At 35.5% G+C, this 25,546-nt stretch overlaps 1 protein-coding gene across 1 annotated transcript in view; it reads right to left on the bottom strand.

Annotated features, from left to right (window-relative positions):
- The window catches only part of CFAP46 (cilia and flagella associated protein 46), a 71,629-nt gene that overhangs the window by 17,834 nt on the left and 28,249 nt on the right, over positions 1–25,546 (bottom strand). Inside the window, exons 22-44 of the mRNA XM_063162877.1 lie at positions 25,146–25,253; positions 24,623–24,804; positions 22,610–22,741; positions 21,103–21,268; positions 18,284–18,368; positions 18,039–18,177; positions 17,316–17,499; positions 16,732–16,891; positions 14,293–14,516; positions 12,180–12,296; positions 11,634–11,795; positions 11,109–11,257; positions 9,591–9,689; positions 9,200–9,329; positions 8,156–8,302; positions 6,666–6,866; positions 5,455–5,561; positions 4,469–4,651; positions 4,035–4,170; positions 3,132–3,311; positions 2,520–2,708; positions 1,656–1,790; positions 581–760 (exon numbers count right to left, since the gene is read on the bottom strand). Coding sequence (XP_063018947.1) covers positions 581–760; positions 1,656–1,790; positions 2,520–2,708; positions 3,132–3,311; positions 4,035–4,170; positions 4,469–4,651; positions 5,455–5,561; positions 6,666–6,866; positions 8,156–8,302; positions 9,200–9,329; positions 9,591–9,689; positions 11,109–11,257; positions 11,634–11,795; positions 12,180–12,296; positions 14,293–14,516; positions 16,732–16,891; positions 17,316–17,499; positions 18,039–18,177; positions 18,284–18,368; positions 21,103–21,268; positions 22,610–22,741; positions 24,623–24,804; positions 25,146–25,253 — 3,495 coding nt within the window. The remainder of the gene's footprint in view (positions 1–580; positions 761–1,655; positions 1,791–2,519; positions 2,709–3,131; positions 3,312–4,034; positions 4,171–4,468; positions 4,652–5,454; positions 5,562–6,665; positions 6,867–8,155; positions 8,303–9,199; positions 9,330–9,590; positions 9,690–11,108; positions 11,258–11,633; positions 11,796–12,179; positions 12,297–14,292; positions 14,517–16,731; positions 16,892–17,315; positions 17,500–18,038; positions 18,178–18,283; positions 18,369–21,102; positions 21,269–22,609; positions 22,742–24,622; positions 24,805–25,145; positions 25,254–25,546) is intronic.

Below are 25,546 nucleotides of genomic sequence, written 5' to 3'. Positions count from 1 at the left end.
TACTAATCCTGTCATTTGAACTAGGAAAGATGGGTTATTTGTTCCTGATACAGGGAATACAAGCCCTACAGATTTTCTGCATCTTTTCTTTGATGGAGGCACATACTCATATGCATACACCTTCAAGCCATCTATGGGACCATGCTGTGCAGGTATCAATCCGAGAAACTGAACGTAAACTGAATTACCCACTGCAAAATAATGATTGAACAAATCCAGAGAAACATTTTTAAAATTATTTGTTAGGGAAGGATGAAATTATTTTGTGGCAATGTCTTATCTTTGCTAATGACAATATAGTAATTTATTCCTACTAAAATTTTTTTATGTATGCAATCATCAATGAAAATGTCAGGTCAAACACAGCAGGTGATAGAATTGTTAACAAACCACTGATCTGATGTTCTGAGCTTGGCAAATATACCATATATTTGATGACCTATATTACACTCTGGTTCTTACATGTGGAACCCTACATGTGCTCTCTATGGCCAATTTTCAGACTATGCAAATACAGTTTCATTTTTGCAGGTTCAAACATCCTCCCACTGAAAAGCAGCACAAACATTGGCTGCCTTACCTGATGAAGTGCCAAATACTGGCTAGTTAAAATTGGATCAAACTGTCGAAAGCATTCAGCCATTTCCAAACTAGCAAGAGCCAGTACATCAGTAACATTATAAGTGAATGCAATAGCCACAGACTGCAGCAAAGCCTCATTGGATTGAGAAAGATACTTTTGAGCCATCCTTTGTTGTGTCTAGATGACAAAAAATAAAAAGCTTTATATTAAAATTGGTTAATATTAAGGATTTGTTATACATATACTGATTATAGCATGTTAGAGAAGATAAATATGGATTTTTAATGAGCAATTTTAATTAATTTTCCTTTTAAGGCACTTAATGTATGATCAAAATATGCAAATACTGATTAATTTTTAGCAGACTTGAACATCTGTTTTACAACATTAAAAAATACTTGGAATAACAAAGAAACTTCTTTAAATATAAAAGGTGTACTCAGCAGAAGAGACTTTAAATTCAAGGCAATATGAGCAGTTCAGAACCAAGGATCAATACAATTGTTTCTTGGACAGTTAACATATTTAGTCCAAATGAACCCACACATTTCTTACCCCAGGTATTTATTGATTTTACTAGCAACACAAACTGTACATTCCCAATTCCTTATGTGCTTTCAACAGCAGTAATTAACAGAGATCAGCTCGCTGAATTTCACAAAGGTTTTGTGACTGAAGTAATTTCTTTATTTGTTCCCAGTCTGCAAAATGTTATGCTCCCTTAAGAAGTCATATCTGTGAGGCAGAAAGAAACTGCCTGTGCATTGAGTCCTCGTTGCTACATGCTCAAACAGTGGGAAACCACTGAAGGAGAAATTATTTCTTTCTGAGAGAAACTGGAAAAGCTCTTCAGGAGCTCCCACACAATTGACTGAGGAGCAGGACTGAGCTACAGAGCAGAGAGTGATGGAAAGCTGTTTGTTGGAAAGTGTTTCGTAGGTTTTTTTGTTTTTAATATCAAGTTTTTGTTACAACATTTCCATTATCAGTTTAAACAGAACTGGTAAGTTGAGTATTATTCCATAAAAAAGAAAGCACTCAAATTCTAATGCAAGCTCATAAAGTAATATACCTTTAATTCCTGTATTTTCCTCCTATATTCATCATTTTGACATTTATTAGTTGATAAACCACTCTCTGTCACGTCCTGTTCACTGCATTCTGCTGAAGTCAGCGAAGATCTTCTGGTGTCTGATATAGCATCTTCCTACCCATCACAGTTTAAAAAAAAATGAACAATTAATCACTCCATTAAGTAAGGCAGGCTTCATTTCTTTCATGAAAGCTTTTGTGGAAACTGAATTAATCTTAAAAGAAATCACTATCTTAATTCCTTCATGGTAAGAGATTTAGTAATACTATCAACCATCAAAATTTCTTAGTGTGTTATGAAGGCAATATGACCAACATAAACTAAAAAAGCCCCCCCATACAACTTCTGATAGTTTCACTTTCTCATATTTGCCCTCCACTCATTTCTTCTGAAAACTTTAATTCATCACTGAATGTATAATGCCTCTATCAATTCTCCTTTTTTCACAAGGGTTCTTTACAAGGGTTCTTACTGCAACACAGAAGCAACTTGCAAACCCAAACTTTTAACCTGCAAATCAATACCTGATTGCATGGATTCACAGACCGTACCTCACTCACCCTTTAAGGCATTAGAGGAATTTTTCTATCTCTCTTTTGAAAATGTTGTAATTAGCATACCACACAAACAAATCAAAAATTAGCTGCATGAGGATAGCATGCAGGCAAAAACATGTTTTTGAAATTACTCATTTTACCATCCATTTTTATTATGGCTTGCATGCAGTATATAAAACCTAGCCCTACAAAAAGAGCAGCTTTTATACAAATGTATATAAAAAAATATTAGAGCAGATAAACTTTACACAGAAAAATAAATTTAACTGAAGAAAAGAATTCATACCGTAACATTTGGCTTCCAGTAAATCTCTGAATATATGGGATCTACATTGATGGCAAGTAAATGAAGTGTTTTTCCACTTAGATACAGGCATTTGGATTCGATGTTGGGACAGCCTTTGCAAAGATTCTGTATGTTTGCCAACTGAGCCAGTGCAATATGAGCCATGGTGCGTTTCATATACTTCCAATCCTGGTAAAACACATATTCATATTTATTTGCTCATATATCCCCACACAGACAGAAGAATGCATTTTTAAAAAATGCAACACATATGTATTCACATACAAATTCATATGCTAAATGTGATTATACTTTCAACTACAAATGAGCTATCTTTAATAGATGTACAAATTCATTACCAACTGATTAAGAAAAAAAAGCTCAATGTGACATCCATAATCAAAGTTCAACCAGTGCCAAGGAAAATGTGGGATAAGGGCAGGGAGGCCAGCAAACCATCCCCAAGACTGAAACCACAAACTTCAACCTCCGTTGCTACAAAACTACATGACTGCTCTGGGAACCCATTTCCTCAGTAGCGGAAGAAGTTGTGCTATGGAAAACCTTGTTATACCTTTTATGCAAGTCATAGGACTAAACATTTTGTATTACCTGTTCTATTGCATCACCTTCAATGATGATTTCCTCCATAAATTCATGAAATGATTCTTCTCCCAGGTTTATAAACTTTTTCTCAGTAATGACAAGATGAAAAATATCCAAAAGAATTTCCACAAGATTTATTTTTCTAAGGGCTAGTTGTCTCATTAATGGGATACTAACATTTTTACTCTGAAATACAAAAGAAAATACAATTTTAATTTCAAATATTTTTGCAAATTAACCTCATAAGAAGCTAGAATATTGTATTTATTTTAACCACAGAAACAAACATTTTAGCATTACCACCTTGACAGAGCAGAAATGTTGCAATGAAGATATTTAAGTAATTTAAAACAAAAATTTCAATGATGTCAAATACATGACAAGGCAATCAAAGTAGCTCCACAGAGTAAGAGCAGCTGGGTTTTTGTTTTTCATGTTTTATATACCTGGTACAAATATGTAATATCTAATAATGCTACATACACACTAGCAAAGTAGGCTGCAGGCTTTCATTATGCAAAATACACTATTTTGAAGACAGATATTCTTTATTTATAATGTTTTGTGAAGATTTTTTGTTTTTCCTGAGAAGAAACACATTTTAAGGAATTTTAAACTTTCAAGTATTTAGCGAATTAAAAATATCTCCAAATTTATACTTTTTGCTTTTGTAGCTATTAGATAAATGCCAGAATTAAATAAACTTGACAAAGACCAAACAAATGCTCTCTTCATAAATTTTCAAATGTAATTTCTTTTGGCACGCAATTTTTCCTTCTATATACAAAGAATGTTTATCGTTACAAGAAGATAAATCCTGGAAGCTCCAAATGAGATTATCCAAGAATAAGTGAATATTACAACTAAACTAGGTTTCCTTTCCACTATTAAGGTAAAAAAAGCCAATACCTCATTAAATGCAAATAAACTACAAACGTTATGAAATATTTCTTCTGTTTTGGATACTGCTCTCTGAGCTAAACTATAAGCATCTAAATAGTGACTGTGTTTGTTTCTTTTGTTCCTTTCCTGCTTGGCAGCCTTCCTGTTAAAAAAAAAAAAAAAAAACAACAACACCATAAACTCAAAAGAACTAACATAAGAAAGTGCTTATTTTTACAGTATCAACACTGTTGAACATACATAATAAAATAATGAATCAATTAATAGATCAAATAGCTTAATTATACATTAAAAATATTAAATTTGTATTGTTTGTATTGTATTTGTTTTTGAAATGTTATCTGCTCTTTTCCATCTTAATTAGACCATAAAAAGTAAACAAGACACTTCATGGACTAGTTTAACCTAAATAAATTTTTTCAGTAGAAGTATATTCGTACCAACAAATATTTGCACATTCCAGCAGTATTTCAGCACTGTAGTTTTTATGCCCATGATGAAGAAAGTCCTTCTCAAGTTGAACTAATTTATTGTAGGATTCCTGTAGAATGTGTGGCAGCTGAGCAGAATTGGCATCTATTGTCATATGATCCTGGGCAAAATGTATCTGAATAAGTGTTTTTCTGGAAAGAAAAATGAAATACAACATAGCAATCAGAAAGCACAGGCTTTTTGAGAACAAACACATTTCTCTCTGCCTTCCTTTAAATTCTAACAAGTCTACAAAAAGTACCACAGTTGTGTGTTTTAAAATTATAGTAATTCTGAAAAAATGCAAATATTATATTTTGAGATTAGAGAAGAGGTATCACTTGTTCCATGTATTTAATTATTCCATCTTCCTCCTAATCAGTCTTCTAAGAACAGATGAACTGAGAAGACTCCAAACAGTCTTCCTTTTCTAGAAAAGCTTCCCATCTATGGAAAGACAGGAGTGTAAGTGTTGTACACTCACCCTTCACCAACACATTTTAAGGTCTCTGTGCTTGTATTTCAGTATAACTGAAATAATTGTTTAGTTCCACCAAGAACAGGCTTCTTGGTTCACGTTGAGAGCAGAAGTCAATACTGTAGACTGCAGTAGTGTTGTGGGAGTGTTCAAACAGGTACCTCTGCACAGGCAAATATACACTGCACCTTTAGGTAACCTGCACTGCAAGCTATGCACGATAGGCTGTGGTGTCTAGTTTACCAACACAACAGGTAGTGGGGCTACATGCAAGCATTTGAGAAGGAAATACGGAATTTAGGAAAGAAATTGAAACTTTAAAAAACCAAACCACCACATAAATTACTTAGAACATAAATATTTGAGAATTCACAGAATTTGCCATACTAAAATAAGAAAGCATTGTAAAAAGTACATATATTTGCAATGTAGCTGCATTTTAGAAGCTGGGCATATTTTAGAGAAAATACAGCTTACCTGGCTTCAAGGGATGCAATCATAAAACCCAATTCTGATTGTCTGCCAGGTCTCTTCAACAAAGTAGATCGAAGCACACTTACAGTATGTTCCAATATCTCACAAGCCTGCAGGTAACACCAGAATTTTCATAATTCTATTTATGTCTACAGATAATAATAAACATTAATTTAGAAAGCTTAAATTTTGTACACAACATGTTAGTTATCCTGAAGATGGCTAGCTCTTGATAACTGTAAAGAAGTCTAGAAAGTTTGAGTTACAGAATCACAGAATCACTGGGTTGGAAGAGACCTTCAAGATCATCAAGTCCAACCCAGCCCCAACACCTCAACCATAGCACCAAGTTCCACATCCAGGCTTTTTTTAAACACATCCAGGGATGGTGACTCCACCCCCTCCCTGGGCAGAACATTTGAGTACTTGATCACTCTTTCCATAAAAAACCTTTTCTTAATATCCAGCCTATATTGCCCTTGGCACAGCTTAAGACTCTGTCCTCCTCTCTGTGTTATGATCATACTTTGATGATTACACGAATGGTGCACACACATACAAGGAGAGAAGATGGAGCCAGATTCATCTTGGAGGTACACAGCAAAAGACAATAGGAGTTTAGTCAAAATCAAAATAATCCCTCTACATGACACAGCCTTGAACAGTTTATCAAGACAGGTTAGATCATCACAGACATAAGACTTTATTTATGCTGAAACTCATGATAGTTAAGGGTTTAACAGTAAATGGATATTTTGATGTTATAGGGCTTTAGTAAAAAAAAAAAAAGTGTTACAGAAGTATCTTCCAGAATCTAGAAATAATATTTGTAAAACTATTTGAAACACTTGGGAAGGAAAAGCGTAATAGAAAATAATACTGATACAAAATAATCCAGTTAAGAGAATCAGATCTCTGGGAGTTTAGTCATACATACTAGATTATAACTGGTTTTATTGCAATAGGAGAACATACAGCTTATCATAAAAACATTCTAAACTTCTGTGGGTAGAATCTCATTCTGATTGTCCTGCAGCTGTTTGGAACCTGTAATTAATGTCTGTTATATGCTCAGAGAAAACAACTACATTTAGCTATATTTAACACCTAATTTTGCTTTTATTGAAATGGAAAGGCTGTAATATTTCACTGAGAGAGAGCACTGCTGAAAAAAACCCCAAACCACAATTTCCAAACCCAAAAAATTTCCTTACCATGCTCTGTTTTCCTTCCCCCTCTTCCTCTAGAATTGCTTCTGTTAGACTAAGGGTACTGTTATACCAAAACTGTTCATCTCCTCCCAGAAGCTGTGCTTTCTCAAGGAGTGCTTTAGCTTGTCTGTGGTTTCTTTCCAGGTTAGCCAACACAGCAAGTAAGTACAAGCACTTTGATGTATCAGATAGGGCCCTCAGCTCCTAGAAAGAGAGAGATGTGTTCTACACACTAAAAATCCACTACTGCTATTCATATTTTTGTCTGTCCATATTTTCTATTAACCTTAAAGAATTAAAAAGTGAATGCTATTTCCCCAAGAATCTGCTGAACTTCTTAGTTATTCCTTATGGTATATCTACTTCATATTTCTTTCTGTTCCTGCACCTTCTATTTCATCAGTCAAATAAACTGTTTTTCTGCAATTATTTAGTAAGTATATATCTGCTAGTGTTTGTCAGTGTCTGATGAAGAAATGTGATGATGTAAGATTTTTTTGTCAACAGTACAGATACACTAGAGATCCAGCAAATTCACAGTGTTGTTTACACTAGTTATAAGCTAAATAACTGGTCCTGTATAAGGAACAAATATTGTATAATATTTGTGTACTAGCATACAGACATACAGGATTCTGTTGACGAATTACAAAATTAAAATTACTGTCCTCACTAATGTATTTTGAGCTTTCCTCAATATACAATGCTTAATTAATGCTTTATAAAGGGGCATGTATTATTCATGAATATCATTCATATATTATTATTCAAAGTATTCATGATTGTACTAAATTTACATAGGCTGTTTTCTTACAGGAGAAAAAATATTACACAAAATAACAGGACATCAATTACACTTTCTTTAAGTAAACGTTTTACTGCAATTATTATATTTCAAAAACTTTTATAATGATACACAGGGCTAAAGTGGAAAATGTTAGATATAGGGAAAACATCTGTAATGTATAATCCTTCATAATAATGAGATGATACGAATCTGTTAGATGGAACATATGGACACTTATTTCAGATCTGCCAGAACTCTAGGAAATAATTTCAGTTGAATCAAAAAATTGCAGTCAATCCATAATGAAGATCAAAATTAAATAATCAGACTTTCAAATGATCAAAATATTGAGAGGATGGGACTAAATGCTCTCTCTCTCTTCTGAACAAACCTTGAACTTTTCCCACCTATTTAAACAAATAAGGTCGAAATATACCCATATCTTCCAAGGCTACTGCAAAGCAGACAGAAAGGCTGACACTACTTCAGAAATTTATATAACCTTCAGACAACTCCCATAAAGTTGGACTGAAATGCCATATATTTAAATGTACATATTACATATGTTGAAATGTAATAAGCAATTGGTTTGGGGTGGTGGGAGAAGGCTTGGCTTTGCAGTTCGATTATTATTACTCTAACAAATAATTGCATTTTCCCTACACATGTTATTAGTGTTTCTTTTTCTATTTAACTTGTATTGTACCTGAGCTGCAGCATGGGCCTCTGAAAGCAGAAGCCTTGCTGGTTGATATAAGCCTAGCTGAATTAGTACTTCAGCTTTTTCAATCCACAAGCGAGGGAAAGAAAGTGCACTCAGTCCTTTTCCTGTTACTGCATTTACCTCAAAACCCTGAAAAAAATCAGAGTATTACATCTTCATAAATGTCAAAAAGCCTAGACAGAATACAAGTTGTTAGCTGTGACATCCCACACTTCAGCTGTATTTGTATTTTCTAACTTCAAAATTTAACATTATATTACAAGAACAACAGGTAGTTTATGAGATTTGGATTTTACAATCCTCAAAAGGCATTGAACTAGTAAGCAGATACTATTTAAACTAAGTGGATGACAGATTACCTACTTCAGATATGCTGCTGTCACAAAGTTGACTTTTGGTAATAACTAAAACTAAAAGAGGAATACTATTTACAACAGCTAAAAGAGGTGAATTGAGAGGGATTAGTAATTAGAAATACAATGCACAAGACTGGGAAAAATATACAAAAAGAGCAAAATGGTGTGATGACAATCCAGACAGCATTGCCATAATAAAGAGCAAAGTGAAGGTAAGCATTAAAGAATCAGTAAGGCAATTATCTTCTTAAAAAAGAGACAGGAAAGAGCTGAAATACTGGCATGCCCTTAAAACAATATGTAAGCAGAAGCAAAACAGTACATGTTGATGAAATGGAGAAAGAAGAGAAAAAACAAGACCAAGAGTGAATACAGTATCTTTTTTGCTTCTCAGTCTTTTTAATCCATTTGCTTTAGTCCCCAAATCCATTTGTAGGAAAGTAGTTTTACTTTGTATGAATAAAGATTCCAATCTTGTTTCTCCTTGATATAAATAGTATGCCAGGCAAACCTCAGCTTCAGATGATTGCTAGCAGAATTTAGATAGCATGCACTTTTTTATTATTTTTGTGTTCATATATTTCTCAAGTATTATCTAAAAACAAACTAGCAAGTGCATTAAAAAAGGGAAAGAGTAACTTAGTATAGAAACTGAAGGAGAAATAAAAACCTTTTCCCTTGAAGTAAGGACATTCTCATTCCTACTACCATTAAGCTGAGCATTTTCAAATAGTACTTTTCTTTCTTCTGTCTTCATGCATACATTTTTTTCTTTTTCCAGTGCAATCTCTTGCCTACACCTAAATCACAGGAACAAAAAATTAAACTCAAGTATATTTGAAATAGAATTTCATAACAAAGTATTAGTGTGTTAGGAGTCCTTACCATATACTACCCTGTAGATAAACACTAACCAAACTTGCACAGAATTTTAGGGCATAGCTAATATACCACAGGTGTGTTCCAAGATAATTTTTTGCCCTGTTTTCCCCCAACAACACTCGTTAACTGTAGGGAAAACAGTCCCAAATAAATACCCCCTCAGAAGTGAAAATACATACGTTGCTTGCTCTAATTCACTAATGTATACGTCTCCAGCAGCTTTCTCATGATACGCAGATGCCTGATTCAGTTTTAAATCTGAGCATATCAGGGCAATTCTACAAATAAAAAAGAAGAAATGTTTAAGAAACAACCTGAATCCTTCATATGTTGCTTCATATAAGTACATTATATATACATAGCACATATTCCTCCTTTGTCAATCCTACCTTCTCATGTCTCAATTAATGCTGGCAATAACAAAGATTGTAAATAAAGGCAGGGAAAATTACCTATAGACAGAGGTCGCAGAATCAAAGAATAGTTTGGGCTGGAAGGAACTTCTAAAGATATCTTATCTGTAGATGATCTTTGTGAAAGATGCCCTTGCATCCAATCTGACCTGGAACACTTCCAGGGATGGGACATCCACCAGTAAGCCCAGTCTAGTTCATCAAACCTGTATCACTCCAGCTTAATGCCAAAAATTATGTACTAAAACTACGAAAATATTTCTATGGTTTCACAATAGCATGCAACCACCTCCACCCTGCCCCTCCATGCGTACGTGCTAATCTACTTTTCTGTCCTGAATAAAGAGTAATATATTCCTACACATCTGTCTAATCATATATAGACATCAGGTCATAGATATATATAAAATACCATGAAATAAACACAAGTCTTGAGGAATCAACAAAAAAAAAAACCTGTCTGGCAAATCTTGGGTGAAAATAATTTCCTACCAGAAAGTCCCTTTTAGTCTTCTAAGAAAGCAACTCAGTAATCAATTGGCAGAGAAACAGGTATATTTGTATACATGAACATCTACTCTGCTCGATGGGATCAGTTTCAGGCATTTTAAAGATTCATTATGCGGTATTTCACAAACCATCAGAAAATAAGCAAACAATTATTGCTTATGACCATTACTTATTAAGCAATCATTATTTAATACCTACCAAAAAAGCATTATAAAATGCTTTAACTAAAATAGCAAGAATTTCAATTGCATGCATATTAAATACTTTTAAATCACAACTTTTAGGGGTTAGCATCCATAAAAAATAACATAATTTTGGTCACAAAGACAAATCTCTCTAAAAATGCACTTACCAGGGCAACTTCTTTGTGCCCTTATGGTGGAGAATTTATTTTTGATGCAAATAGGGAGTCTGCCTTTTGAATACTTAACAGATAAGACTTTTACAGAAATTTGACTTTGTTTTTTTCAGTTAGATGACAATAAGGCATTTTGAAAATTTTTCACATGAAAGTGGTGTGACTTCATAATCTCATATGCTTTCCACATGGGAGATCATTTTTTGTAACAAATAAATTTAGTGGCTTTGATTCCACAAACCTATTCACCAAAATTCTATTAAAATGCATTAAAAAAGAAAAGAAAATAAATAAAAATCCATTACAAATATAAAACAGTAAGTCACAAAAAATTCTTATTACTATTGTTGAGATATTAATGGATGGTCCACTCCATTCAGTTTCTCTTTTATTTAAAATAAATAAAGGATACAAACCGAAGGTGATAGAGATCAGACAGACTTCTACACTCCAGCACTTCACTAGCAATAACTTCAGCTAGCTGAAAGACTGGAAGAATCAAGTGGGGGCAAAAAAATTTCTGTAGTTCTTTTGATAAAAGGTCCATAAAATACAAAGTGCAAGTCTGAAAAGAAATTTTTTAAAATTCAGTCAGTATAAACTTAATTTTGTAGAAAATAAATTTTAAATTAATGATTACATCTTCAGTTCCAAAATAAACCTGAAAAAAGGCATAAAGAAACTTTCTAGATGAAAGAGCAGCAAGGTACACAAAAAGTTGGCAAAAGCCTTCTCGAAGTTAGCTTCATTTCAGCATGCACAGAACAGGCTAACACCTTGAAGTATTAATGAATACTACAATACAAAAGTAAAGTATTGTACAAAAGTATTCAGACAACTGTCTGAAAACACACAGACAGAAAAACTAAAATAAAACCATTTTCTGGTACTGATTTACTCCTAAATAGTAAATGCTCTAGATTTTTGAGGAGTATACTTACAGGTTTTGGGAAATTATCCCAGTGAATACCATAACTATTTGTTTTCTGTTTAAAAGTATCTCTGATTTCATTGGGACAGTCATACTGGGCCCATTCTTCCACATTTTCTGGTAAGTAATCAACTGATTCTTTTCCTTTAGGTTTCTCCTTTGAAACTTCTACCTATAATAAAAGCAAGAACACTTATGAGATCAAACTAACAATCCTATTGGTGTTAAATATTCAGCTAAAAATTGAACACATTTGCTTAATGTCCTCTGAAGTTTTGTCAAATTTGGGGTGGTTTTTGCATCTCTAGACTGTGGGTTTTACAAAACAGCAGCGTCTTGACCAAGGCAACAAACAAAAGAAAAAGTATTTGTAAATTCATGATCTCTCAAGACTGTGATCAAGAGTAGAGGAATGATCCACAGATTCACAGAGAAATTCTCCCCAGGTTATGAGAGTGGGCACAGTAAAGCATCTGAACTATTCACCAAAGGAGCCCAGGGAAACACCTCTAAGAAAGAGAGGGTTGTTTTAATTCCACATAAACGTGGGTCTTACTTGTTTCTCTTTCTTTTTGTCCTTGTCTTTTTTAGGAGTTTTTGACTGCACTTTCTGTTGACTTGTAGGTTGTGTTAAGAATGCTTTTGTAATAATCCCTGATGCTGACAATGACACCTAGATTATAAAAAATTACATTAAATTAATTTCAATTTGCAATATTAATAACAATAATAATCTCACTTTCCAGTAATAGTTATTATCCACTGCAAGTACAGTATCTACAGCTATTAACAACTGTCACATATAGTCTGCTTGCATAATAGTTTTCTTCAGTAAAATAACAATTTCAGAGACTCCCGGATGCTTGAATTTTTTGTACAAGCATGGCAATGCAATTAAGCAGCAGAACTGTCAAAAGACAAGATCATCTCTTGGATAAATACTACACTACCTTTTTTTAACTTATATGGTTTAAAATGCAATTCTTTTTTTTTCCAAACCAGTAGTCTCACCAGCTTCATTTTCTACAAGGGATGAATTTTATAAGGAGGTAATCTGCAAAACAGCAAAGTCACTCTGTACTCCTTCTGGGTCAGTCTTTTACAATGCTACTACTGAACATTATATTAAAAAAAATTCTAAATATTTAAGCATACAAAAGAATCAATCAAAACTTTCTCTGTAGAAGCAGGAGCACAGATTCTAATTTTACCTAAAATTAAAAAGAAACAAAAAAAAAATCCCAACAACAAACAAAACCAAAATCAACCAAACAAAAAACTAACCAAACAACAACAAAACAAAACCAAAAGCCACATTAATTTGAGAAGACTAATATGTTTTGCTGGAGGAATCAAGAGTAGAATACAAAATACGAAGCAAAAAATAATGCTGGATACTCAAAACAAAATAAAATTTCAAATTAAAGGTGACACATCTTTAAAAAGTCAGAGGCAGCTGATTTTTTTGTAAAATATTTTAAAATCTTCTACTGACCTATTTATGGAGTCCTAACACTAAAGAGCCTGCTTTCAAGCAGATGTCTGCAGTCAGGTCTGCTTTACTTTGTAAAGCCAAAACAAGGTATCCTGAAGTACTTTAATTCCCTTAATACCACATGGTTATTTCTTTTCTCATAATACTGTTCAGCTGTAACTATGATTCTTAGAATTACTATCATTAGCTTACAACTGGCACTGATGGCAGCATCAACTCTAAGTTTTAGTTTTAATAGCTTATTCAAACAGTAGTACTCTCTTCAGATAGTCTTTTCCCCTAGTAAGATGCACAGTCAAGTGCTAGATATTAAAAGTTATGCTTGTGTAAATTTGAAAACACCAATATTCCATTTTTACTTTGCAAATTCCTGTCTCACATCACATGTTAAACTGATTTTTATTTTATTTTAAATTCTTGCTCATAATTACCACAAATAAGTGGTAACAAGTTGCAGGCTTTCACTAATAATTGGAGTAAAATTATACACAAGCCACAGCTTACCAATCTACTTGGTAGGTCCCAACTGAGACTGTTCCTATAATGATTTGTTGCATTACTATTATCAAGTACATATTTAGTCCCTTCAAATATTTACTTTACTTAACATATTATTGTTTTCCTATGATCATTGCTGTGATTCTGATTAGCCATTTCAATTGGGCATGTCTATGAGAAGTGAAGTAGATTTGATAGATTTGAAATGCTCTAATTATGAAAAAGTAATTAGAGAAATCAATCAGTGAACACTGCCAGATTCCACAATCCTTTTCAGTCAAATGACAGTCCTTTTGACTCAACTTCATGAAGGTCCACCTTCAGAACTGACAGAAACGTCTTCAGTATGTATTCTGCCACTACTGAGATTCCTTAGCAAATTAAAAAATACAAAATTTGAGAACATATTGCACAAAACATATGAATGGACTCCTGAGAAACAACAGCCCACTGCTTTTACCCTTAGTGCCTCCCCTCCATTTTCCTGAGAGAAACAATTTTCTTGTTTAGTCCTTAAACCTGAGAAAATACGCTAACTGCACCATACAACAGAAAACCCTAAGGGCAAAGCTAAACACCAAATTAATAGCTGCTACCATAATTACACGAGGAAATGTGAAATATACTAGCTACATTATTATAACACAATGCAACATATGATCTCATATAATCGCACCTGCCAGATACGGATGATACAGGCATATGCCATCAAACAGTGCTGCTGATGAAAAGAAGATCCATGACCAGAAAATATAGCCATTAATGTCTGTGCTCTAAACAAAGCTTCCAGTTGTTTAATATTACTCAAATCTTCCAAATTCATTTGGGATGTGGTACCATTTGCTCCATTGTCCATCTTAGCATTTTCTGTAGGCAACAATTCTGGTATAGCATTGCTTTCTGTTAAAAAAAAAAGCAGCAAACACATGCTCACAGTGACAGCATTGTAAAAATGCATTTAAAAGTTAAAATTTCTGAATTGAAAATGAAAATACTTAGGGGAAAAAAAGAAAAATGGAAATCCATCTGCTGAAGATGTTAAAGTGATGCAATGCTACTTGCGCCATGTTTTTAATCAACAATGTAACAGTTCTGTATAATAAATGATGTAAGCCTGATAGAGAAATTAAATCCAAATGAGGCTGGCCCAGATGATCTTCTGAGGTTCCTTCCAACCTGGGCTGTTTTATATTTAAACCTAATTTCCCTTATTATAATACTTGAGTTTCCATTAAGAGCTTTGCAATGACAGTAATCATAAGCAAACTGGTGAAAGTGGGTGGGTTACAGAACTAACAAAAAACCACTCTTTGCTGGGCTCAGAACGGCCTGGATGGCCGGGCCCCGAGAGTGGTGGTGAATGGTGCTGCATCCAGCTGGCAGCCGGGCACCAGGGGTGTCCCTCAGGGCTCTCTGCTGGGGCCAGCTCTGATCAAAATCTTTATCAATGGCATGGATGAAGGGATTGAGTCTTTCATCAGTAAGTTCACAGATAACACTAAGCTGGGATCACGTGTTGATCTGCTGGAAGGTAGGAGGGCTCTGCAGAGGGACCTGGAATGGTTGGATGTATGGGCTGAGTCTAACAGAATGAAGTTTAATAAATCCAAGTGCTGAGTACTGCATTTTGGCCACAATAACCCCCTGCAGCATTACAGTATGGGGACAGTGTGGCTGGGCAGGGCCCAGGCACAAAGGGCCCTGGGGTGCTGGTGACATCCGGTTGAACATGGGCCAGCAGAGTGCCCTGATGGCTGAGAAGGCCAAGGGCTCCTGGCCCGGCTCAGGAATGGTGTGGCCAGCAGGAGCAGGGAGCTCATTCTGCCCCTGTATGGGCACTGCTGAGGCTGCACCTTGAGCGCTGTGCCCAGTTCTGGGCCCTCAGTTGGGAAGGACCTTGGGACGCTCAAGCATGTCCACAGAAGGGCAACGAGGCTGGTGAGGGGCTTGGAGCACAAACCCTGTGAGGAACCCCTGAGGGAGCTGGGGGTGCTCAGCCTGGAGAAAAGGAGACTCAGGGGTGCCCCCATCACTCTGCACAGCTCCTGAAAGATGCCTGTGCTCAGCTGGGGCTGGGCTCTGTCTGCAGCAGCACTGACACAACCAGAGCACACAGCCTCAAGCTGCACCAAGGGAAATACAGGTTGGATATTAGGAAAAAAAATTTTACAGAAAGGGTGATAAAGTTCTGGAATGTACTCCCCGGGGGGGGGTGCAGTCCCCATCCCTGGGTGTGCTTAACAAAGCCTGGATGTGGCACTGGGGGCCAGGGTTTAGTTGAGGGGTTGGGGCTGGGTTGGACTCTATGATCCTGAAGGTCTCTTCCAACCCAGTGATTCTGGGAATTCTATAAAAACTTAAATTACCATAGGACTGTAAAAAAAAAAAAAAAACCAAAAAACTAACAAAACCACCAACAGAAAAGTATGAAGAGAAGGTTGTAACTGTTACTAATCAACTGTGTGATAGAGACACTGCATATTTATCCTTCTCAATGAAAATACCAGAGGTACTCGTCTGATCCATGTCATGCATCCACACAAGAAAACCCAGCAGAGCAGATGTTCATTAATGCCACACTGGACAGTATGGTTCCAGAAATCAGATACCTTTTTCCCCAAATGAGTATCAGAATTCTATCCTATCAGAATAGGTCATTACGGTCATACCAGTAAAAGTGGATATTTGTGTGAAAGGAGCAAGGAATTCTTACAGTTACAAAGTAGTTGAAGCCATACATCTCTTTGAAAGTCATTTTTGAAAAATTAATGCTAAGATACAGCCAAGGAAAGGGTAATGGACTTAGATACCCAAATCTTGCCATAGAAACTATTTCCTTCAGTTTCATCTGTCCCTCCATGAAAACTCACTTGAAGCAAACTGTCCAACACTGCTTTCTGGTAGCATCTCACATCTCAGGAATCCCTGTGTTTATTTGTGAATTCACATAGAATTCACAAATAAACTGAACTTGCATCGAATAAATGACAGTAGGTGCACAAGAAAATACAAGCAAACTTGTGCCATTCCTTTTAATAACTAAGCTGCAAATTTAAAATCTCACTTGTGTTTCCTGCTGAGAAATTGCTCTGAAGAAGAAACACCCATTACGTACCTTCCTCTTGTGAGGATTGCATAGGGAATTTCATACAAAGCAGAAGATCTATTGCCCACTGCAGAGGTTTAATAGCGTCATTGAGGGGAAACTGATTACAATATAAGCATTCAGCAAATTCCATCAGGTAATCAACTCTCTGCCATTCATCTTCTTGTTTCTATAAAAGTAATAAAGGAGGAGTTAATTTGTATTTGTTTATGTAAACCATCAAAATTATATTCTAAAGTTTCATGTAGTCTTAACAGAAGCAAAAAATAATAATTTGACATCAAGCAGTTTTATTGGCATCAGAATTATGATAAACAGAATGCAACAGGAAACTCCACCACCAGTTAAATCTTCATTTTATTAAAACCACTTACTACTCTTAGGCACTTTTCTTTGGAAGAAATCAATGAAAATTTTACTGGATATAAACATTCAACCACAGAGAGTTTTCCTACTGAAGAGTAATCTCAAAGTTATAAAAAGCAATTGCCAAGTATATGGCCTCCCTACCCATTCAGGAACTTGCAGTCCTATGAATCACTTGAGAAAAATCATTCTATCAGCACGGGAACAAACAGAAAGAACTGACAAACCTGCAAGGCAATGATCGCATTTTGAAAACAGCTTAACTGTCCAACAATACTTCTGGAGACCGTCACCAAGTGTCGCCACACGTGTGACAAGTAATCTTCACCTTCTTGACTGGCTTTCTGAATGGCCATCGTAAAATTGCATCCTGATCCTGCCCTCACTGTAGCCATAAGTTTGAAAATCAGGCTAGAAAAAAGGTCAAACAAATTACAAATTACTTGCATCTGTACCTGTAAAGTTACTTTGTGAGTAAGACACACATACTAGCTCATATCTGTAACAGTACAAAGATGCAAAATTTATAAACTGGCATAAAAGGGCACGAAAACAACTCAGACAAGATTATATAAACAGTATCCTAGATAATTTTGTTTCCATTTAATGAAGAAGGGTTTGCAGTTAGGAAAACTAAAACTTCTGCTATATAGCCACACTTCATGCATCTATTTGCTTGGGAAGTAAGATACTACTTTTATATAAGTTTTTTAAAAATTAAATTTACAAGTATTAAATTTACAAGTATTAGCAGATTAATAATAGGAAGCACTGTTTATGTGTGTCTTTTTCATGGAAAAGACACAAGAATATTTTGTCTTGCAAAGACAGACTGCTTAAAAGTAATCATAATACTTTCCCAATGTATATAAAATGAAAAATACTCAAAAGTTTTATACTTCTTAAGAACCAAAATGCTTATTTTAATAAAAATAAGTCAACTAGCTTACAGTTTGTGTCTTGTCTGAGGCAAAACTTGGATAGCTTCATCCAGCAGTTTTAGTGCTGTCTCCCAGTCAGCTTTATCAGCATAGATGTGGAATAATAGACCATATAAGGAGGTTCTTAATGCCAGATCTTGCTCAGCACCTTTGAAGTATATTCAAATTATTTATTAATATACTGCAGAATTAGAATAATGATTACAAAATACTGGGTTTCTTTTATTACCAGATCAACAGAAGGAAGAACATGCCTGGGAGAAAGCATCCAACTGATAACCCAATATTTTGAAAATCCTTTGTAATCCACTGATGCAAAGGACATGTATCTTTCTTTCCCTTAAAAAAAAAAAAACGAAAAACAATAAACATCAAAACACACACACAAAAAAAAAACCAACACAGAAATCCCTCTATCTTTCAGTTAACATATGTCTCTAAGTATCACTGAACTTTTGTTTTGTCTGTGAACCAGTCCATATCATTGACATGAATAGTATTTTCATAATAGTTACCTGTAACTTAAAGTTTCTTCACCAGATGAAAGCCACAAGCATTTCTCCAGAGTGAGTCCTATACTACAAACCCAATACAAAAATAACCAGACTTAGAAATATTAACTTCCTTACACTCATTAAATAACATTAGATCCTGAAGTGCTCTCAGAGAGTCACAGAGCAGCTGAGGTTGGCAGAGATCCTACAGAGCTGTCTGCCTACATGCCTGCCTAAAGCAGGCTCCACTCCTCACCTGTGAACATTTGACAATTACAATTCTCACCCAAAGGTCAAAGATCTGCTGTTTCCTTCTCATCTACACCACAATTCTGCATCTTCAAAGACAAAATAACTGTCCAGTTTCTCCAATAGATTCATATATGACACACTAACCATTAAATACATGTAGGATGATGCTAAATGTTAACTAAGCTGTAGCCACAACATTTGGGAAGTATTACATTAGCATCATCAAAGGTTTATCAGATTTGGTCTAATAAGCATTTACTTCCATGAAGGCACAAAGTTTGTCTAATTCAGTGTGTCACCTAGAGGGATTGACAATGGAGCGGCTGCACCGACGGACACGAACTGCAGACGCCACCCGCTTGGATTTCTGTAAGGCCTTTGATATGGCCTCCATAACCTTGCTGCTACTCAGCTGGACAGACGGAAGTTTGATGGATGGATAAGAATTACAGTCACTGGCTCAATGTCCAAACAGCTCAGCATCCACAGAAACCAGTTACAGGTGGAATGCCTCAAGGGATACCAGTACCAGGGATACTGGAACCAATGTTGTTCAAATCTTCCTTGCTGACACAGCAAGGGGATTGAGTGCACCTCCAGCAATCGGCTGATGACGCCGAGGTGAGTGGTGTGGTTGATTGATGAGAGGGAAGGGATGTCACCTAGAGGGACTGACAGGCTCAATGAGTGGCCCAAGGCAACCTTTAGAAGTTCAACAAGATCGAGTGCAAGGTCCTACACTGAGTTAGGGCAAACCCCAGTATCAGTGCAGCCCAGGGGATGAAACAAGAGCAGTCCTGTGGTGAAGGATTTGGGAGTCCTGGTAGATGAGAATCTGGACATCTGCTGGTAGATCCTTCTCCAGATATGACTGCATTTAAAAATTGACTAGTTATCCTGGTCAAGGATCACTGGAAATCAGTTCCTGCCTCTCACAATGGTTCCTACAGTGTATATGTATTTTAAAAACTCAGTAACTCCAGAAACAATCAAATATAGAGCACTCTGTTAACAGGAATTTTTTTCCTTAACTGCTATCAGAAGTCACTCACTTCTAACTCATAAGAATTACTAACATTTGCAGACAAAAAAATACCTATGCTACCTGTAACTGTAAATTTTCATTATCTACATATAATTATTTTTTAATACTACTTTTTAAGGATTCGCTCTGAAATTATGCTGCGGTGGAGAGATAATGATATACACATAATGAAGTACTCCTTTTTACTGGTTTTAAATGTATCTCTACAAATAACAAACTTTAGGACTGTCTCTATGGGCAATTACCATTATGTATCTACACACTGTCAAAGTTCCATTAAACTTACAATTATCACTGTGCTTTTAAAGTACACATTGTACTCATCAGTTCCTACACACCAAGAATAATCAGGCCAGTCATCATTACTGACTATTTGTGATTTATACACAGCTTGACAAGAAAGCAAGTAAAGGTTTCTATTATTGTATTATCCTGTCTGATGATCTGAGATGCAGACTCATATTTGTACCACTAAGCTTGGATGCAAAAGTCATCAATAATTGTGCCTATGGAAATATACAGCAGCTCCACTGACATGTAAATCAAATCTAGAAAGAGAAATGGATAAGCTCCATGGAGTTTTAAAGCAAGAAAAGTTGTAAATGCACATGGAAGTTTCAGTGTGCAGAAGAAATTCCACCTGGTGAGATGTCTTATATGACACACATCACTTGCATAGTGTTTCGAGAGGATAACTTCGTTGGAATACACACGCTGTTCATCATCAATAAGTATTTAATTTTATCATAAATTCCCAGCACAGTCTAAATTTTGACTCCTTCCTACTGCCAAAGTCCTAAACAGTCTGTTAAAAACCTGAAGATATGAAAAGTAAAACTTTCCTTTTGCAGGTAGAAGAAATTTGAGTCTGCAGGTGGGAGAAACCTTAACTCAGACAGTAACTTTTTTTTTCCTGAGTTAGTGTTTTAGGATCTATTGTCATATTTTCCAAATCTATTATCAAACTTGCCAGAAGTGGCTTTTTTTTTTTTTCTGGATGTTGAATATTTTCTAAATTTTTTTTTTGTAAGCTTAATGAAATGAAACAGTACAGTGAAAATCAGACAGCAAATTACTTTGCAGAAAACTGTTGAGAGTTTGACAATTGCCCAAAACCAAAAGAATCACCAAATCAAATACAAGAGTATGCAACTGCAGGTAAGAAACCAGAAATGTGTTTATGACAAATAAATCACTTTTGCCTTTTAGGAAAATATCTTGAAGTTTCTTTACCATCAGCACCAATCACTAAAAACAAGCAATACCTATTAGAAATTCTCACCTGTTTGTTTTTAGATTCTGCTTTAATTATACTCTTAAGAATTATTTTGGTAGGTCCTTTAAACTGTTCTCTGTCATGAGGTGAGCCTAGCAAAGGTAAACATGCATTCCAAAAGTGTGCAGCTGCAAACATTACAAGGGAATAATTTCCAGCTTCAGCTGCATGCCTGAAGAAAGGGAAATAGAACTTTATAAGGAAAAACAGCCACACTTTAGCTATAATAAAGAATTTTACTTTTAGGAACATTTGGGTTTAGCTGATCTATGGATCACCTCAGCAATGAGGACTTAGCATAAGAGCTTCATAGAAAAGCTATTTTCCATTTTTATATCCCAAACAATTTCACACACTCAGCAGAACTAGGAATATATATGTAGCATATTAATGATAATAATTAATTTTACTGTATTTCTGCATAATCTTAGCTCAGGAGCATTCATTTAAACAATAGCAGAAGCCTCCTCAAGATGTTCTCATTGAAATAATGCACTTTATTTGGCTTCCTATAACGTTAATTTCTCATTCAAAAAAAAATTAAAAAACAAAACATACTAATTATTACTGTACTATGGATTTTGCTTAGTATAGTACCACTGTAACACAAGTACATGGCCCAAATGCCACTAGCTGCATCCAAATTGCTTTGAGCGTATTTCTGCAAATGATACTTTGAAAGTTAATAATCCTCCATATTGTGACACACTACTCATCTGAGTGAGAATGAAGCTTGGCATTTCAGTGAAAAATTACAGATTGATGCAATGCAATCACCAATTGAATTAGTGTTACTGTTTTAAAAAAAGCAGTTTTTTGAAACTGTCAATATGATCACCATCTAGACAGCACTCTTTAGATCACATTTAGACTGCTATATCCAGTTTTAGGCCACCCAATACTTGCCAGACACAGAGAAACCACAAGGCGCTGAGTGAAGGGCCACTGGGATGATCTAAGGACTGGACTGCACTTGCCTTGAGAAGAGGGTTAGCTCAAGAGGTCCTTTAGGAGCCCTAAAGGGGAAGTATACTCCTGTAACCTAATTACCTCAATAACCTAATAAAGTTATTGAGAAGCAACAGTCAGGCTCTTCCCAGTGAATGGCAGGACAAGCAAGAACGTAAGTTAAATGAGAAAGGTTCAGAAATGTCCCCATGGGTACAACCATGCAGGGGAGCAGGTTACTCACAGAAGTTGCATATCTCCATTCCTTGAGGTTTTCACAATCAGACTGGATAAAGGCCTGGACTGGCCCTGCTTTGAGCAGGACTCTGAACCAGATCCCTCCCTTCTGAAGATGGTGTGATTCTCTGACACTATAAAGTCAGCTATGTGGAAAGCAGTTGATAAATTTACTGAAGTGCAAAAATCTGTCAAATCCTTTGCTAAAGATTCCAATTCGCAATTATGTTGATTTTTATCAGTCTTGTTAGAAAATATGATGATCCCCAAAACTGTAACTAAATTTTAGATTTGTTTAATGTTAGTTTTCTCTCAACAGAAAACACACCTGGCACTCTGAACAAAGGTTTGTGATGCTGCTACACGCAGATGTTTTCTTCCAGACAAGTTCTCCATTATGCTCTTTCCTTTTATACAGGCTGCAATGCTTAACATTTCTTGTCTCACGCTGTTGCCAAGCCTGCATAAAGGCAAACATTTCAAGAAGCGCTAAGTCTTACAGGCTAAGATCATAACAATGCCTATTAATGATGTATTCAAGTTGCTTCTATATAGATGTCCCTTGCTTACAAAGTTACAGATCCTTTTACTGAGTTTTATTTTAAAATTAGAAAACATTTCAAAAACGGAATATTTTGTAAAAAAGTAGACTAAAATATCTTTTTACACCTCTACAGAAAATAACTGTGAAATCATATTTTAAAAAACTATTATCTATATTCAGCAAGGAAAGAACATAGATTTGTCATTTTCTCCCTATTTTTCACTATTGTACATCAAAAAAATATTAGATCCAAGTCGAACTGATACAACAAGCAATTAAAACCAGAAATCAGGAAAATTAGACAATTTTTGATACTTTATTTTGAGATTTGTCATGCTTGTGTCTAGTAAAGTATGCTCAGGGCTCTGAAGAAATTGATATGGATCCCATCCCACTACACGTAGAAGAAAACAATATAGATTTCAGTTCCAGAGTTAATCAGTTAAAAATTAATACAGAAATAAATTGATACCATTGGTTAATATCATTGATTAATAGCAATTTAGTAAGAAAAGAATAAATACGATTTGCAGGAGTTTTCAGCGTCTCTCACCGAGCGCCGCCCCCACAGCAGCGCGGAGCTCGCCCCAGGAGAGCCGCGTGCGGCCGCGGCTGCGTCCACGAGAGGGCGCCCGTGCCCCACAGCAGGAGCTCACCGGGTAAATTCCGCCTTTAACGGCCTTGACCACACACCCTGCCCACAGCAGGAGCTCACCGGTAAAATTCCGCCTTAACCACCTTGACTACACACCCTGCCCACAGCAGGAGCTCACCGGGTAAATTCCGCCTTTAACGGCCTTGACCACACACCCTGCCCACAGCAGGAGCTCACCGGTAAAATTCCGCCTTAACCACCTTGACTACACACCCTGCCCACAGCAGGAGCTCACCGGTAAAATTCCGCCTTTAACCGCCTTGACCACACACTGTGCGCTTTACCATGGAAAGACTATCCTCTGCTCTCTTGAAATAGCATTGGCAATACATGACTGCACAATCAAACATTTTATCCTTCATTAGTTTGACTTCCTACATTCAGAAAAACTGCTATTAAATGGAGTTGATTCTTTCCTCTTTGGATAAAATTAAATTCTGCTTTTGTAGGAAATTATTTTTCAAAATAGAGGGCTCAAAGGGTATCACCTTCTTTATAATAAAGGGCTCCACCAATAGATCCATTTATATGTGCCTTTTTTTTTTTTTAATCCAAGGTTCGAAATATCAGTTAAGTAAGAGACTGGGGTTTTAGAGGAATTAGTTACATTCCTATTGTACCCACATGCATAGATGGCAATTTAACACTGTCAGACTACCTGACAGCAGAGCCTGGAATACACAACTGCACATACCTTTCATCGCCCCCAGCTTCAACGTGGTCCATGAACTACATAGCCCTTCAGCGTATTAGAGCCAGATGAGCACTGAAAGCAATTTGCTTCATCAAAAGAAGTAGAATCACCTATTTTCTGCCTAGAGATTATAAAAGAGTCAAAATACTGTGATTCCCAGAGATCATTTCAGAGCAGCAGTGCTCCCGGAAGACGCCCAAACACAGAAATGTACAAGCTTCTAACTCCCTTGGATAGCAAGCTTCATCTATCTGAATGAGGTCCAGAGCCACAATCTGGATCTCCCACTGCCTTCTACTTTTCATTTTCATCATGTGTAGCAGCACAATTTTTTTTGGAAAAAAGATTCTTCCATTTTTGTTTGTGACCAGACACATTTACCCTCTTTACTTTCTTCAAAACTTCGTTCAAGTACATTACCATATCACAGGAAATTCTATGTACTTACACGCCATATTTCTTAATATTTCTATTGAGGACAAAATTCTCATCTGATTCCAAGATCCTTTTGGAACAAGTCATCACTCTTTCATAGTCTTGTGATACATACGCAAAATACGTAAGTCGTGTCAGTGTCTGCAATTCCACTAAGGAATCTGACCAACTGCATTCTAAAGCCAAATCCAGTAACTGGGATTAAAAAAAGAAAGGTTAAAATTTAAGGTTTTTATATGCTTTTTTTTACAACTCACCTGGGCATGGAACAAGTACATATATATGCCACATCCACACAACATAAGCATAAACTGAATATTTATATTCTAATGGTATCTGATCTTTGGATAAATAAAATCATTCTGTCACAAAAATCTCCTCCCTGCCATAAATATTTAATCTCTCGGTTAAAGAAAATAATGGTACAATAAAAGATTCAAAAATAATTTAAACTCTATTTAAAATTGAATTTGAAATCAAATTCATAGTACACAATTTCTTAAAACTCAAGAGCTTATAAAATAAACCCTAAATACCTGAGATAAGCTAGGAAGAGTGAAATCCATTAGACCCAAGCCATTACACGAATACATTTCCAGACCAACAAGAATTCTCGCCTGAAGATTTTGCACTTCATCATTATTCTAAGCAGAAATAAGAAATTCATATTCAGATTTTTTTGCAAGTTAATATTATGAAGGACATTAATTGAGACAATAATAATAATAATAATAATAATAATAATAATAATAATAATAATAATAATAATAATAATAATAATAATAATAATAATAATAATAATTTTGAAAACCTCAGTTTGCTCTAAGCAATTTCTGCTCTGTACTGTCTCCTTAAAACCCTTGGTTTTTTGTATTTATATATTTTTAATTAACACTGTGAACTCAGAACTAAAGCCCACATAGTTCCGAGCCCAAAA

Source organism: Melospiza melodia, chromosome 9 (genome assembly GCF_035770615.1).
Source record: "Melospiza melodia melodia isolate bMelMel2 chromosome 9, bMelMel2.pri, whole genome shotgun sequence".
In the NCBI taxonomy this organism is placed as follows: domain Eukaryota; kingdom Metazoa; phylum Chordata; class Aves; order Passeriformes; family Passerellidae; genus Melospiza; species Melospiza melodia.
The sequence above is the reverse complement of the archived record's forward strand: the minus strand, read 5'-3'. Positions and strand labels throughout refer to the sequence as shown.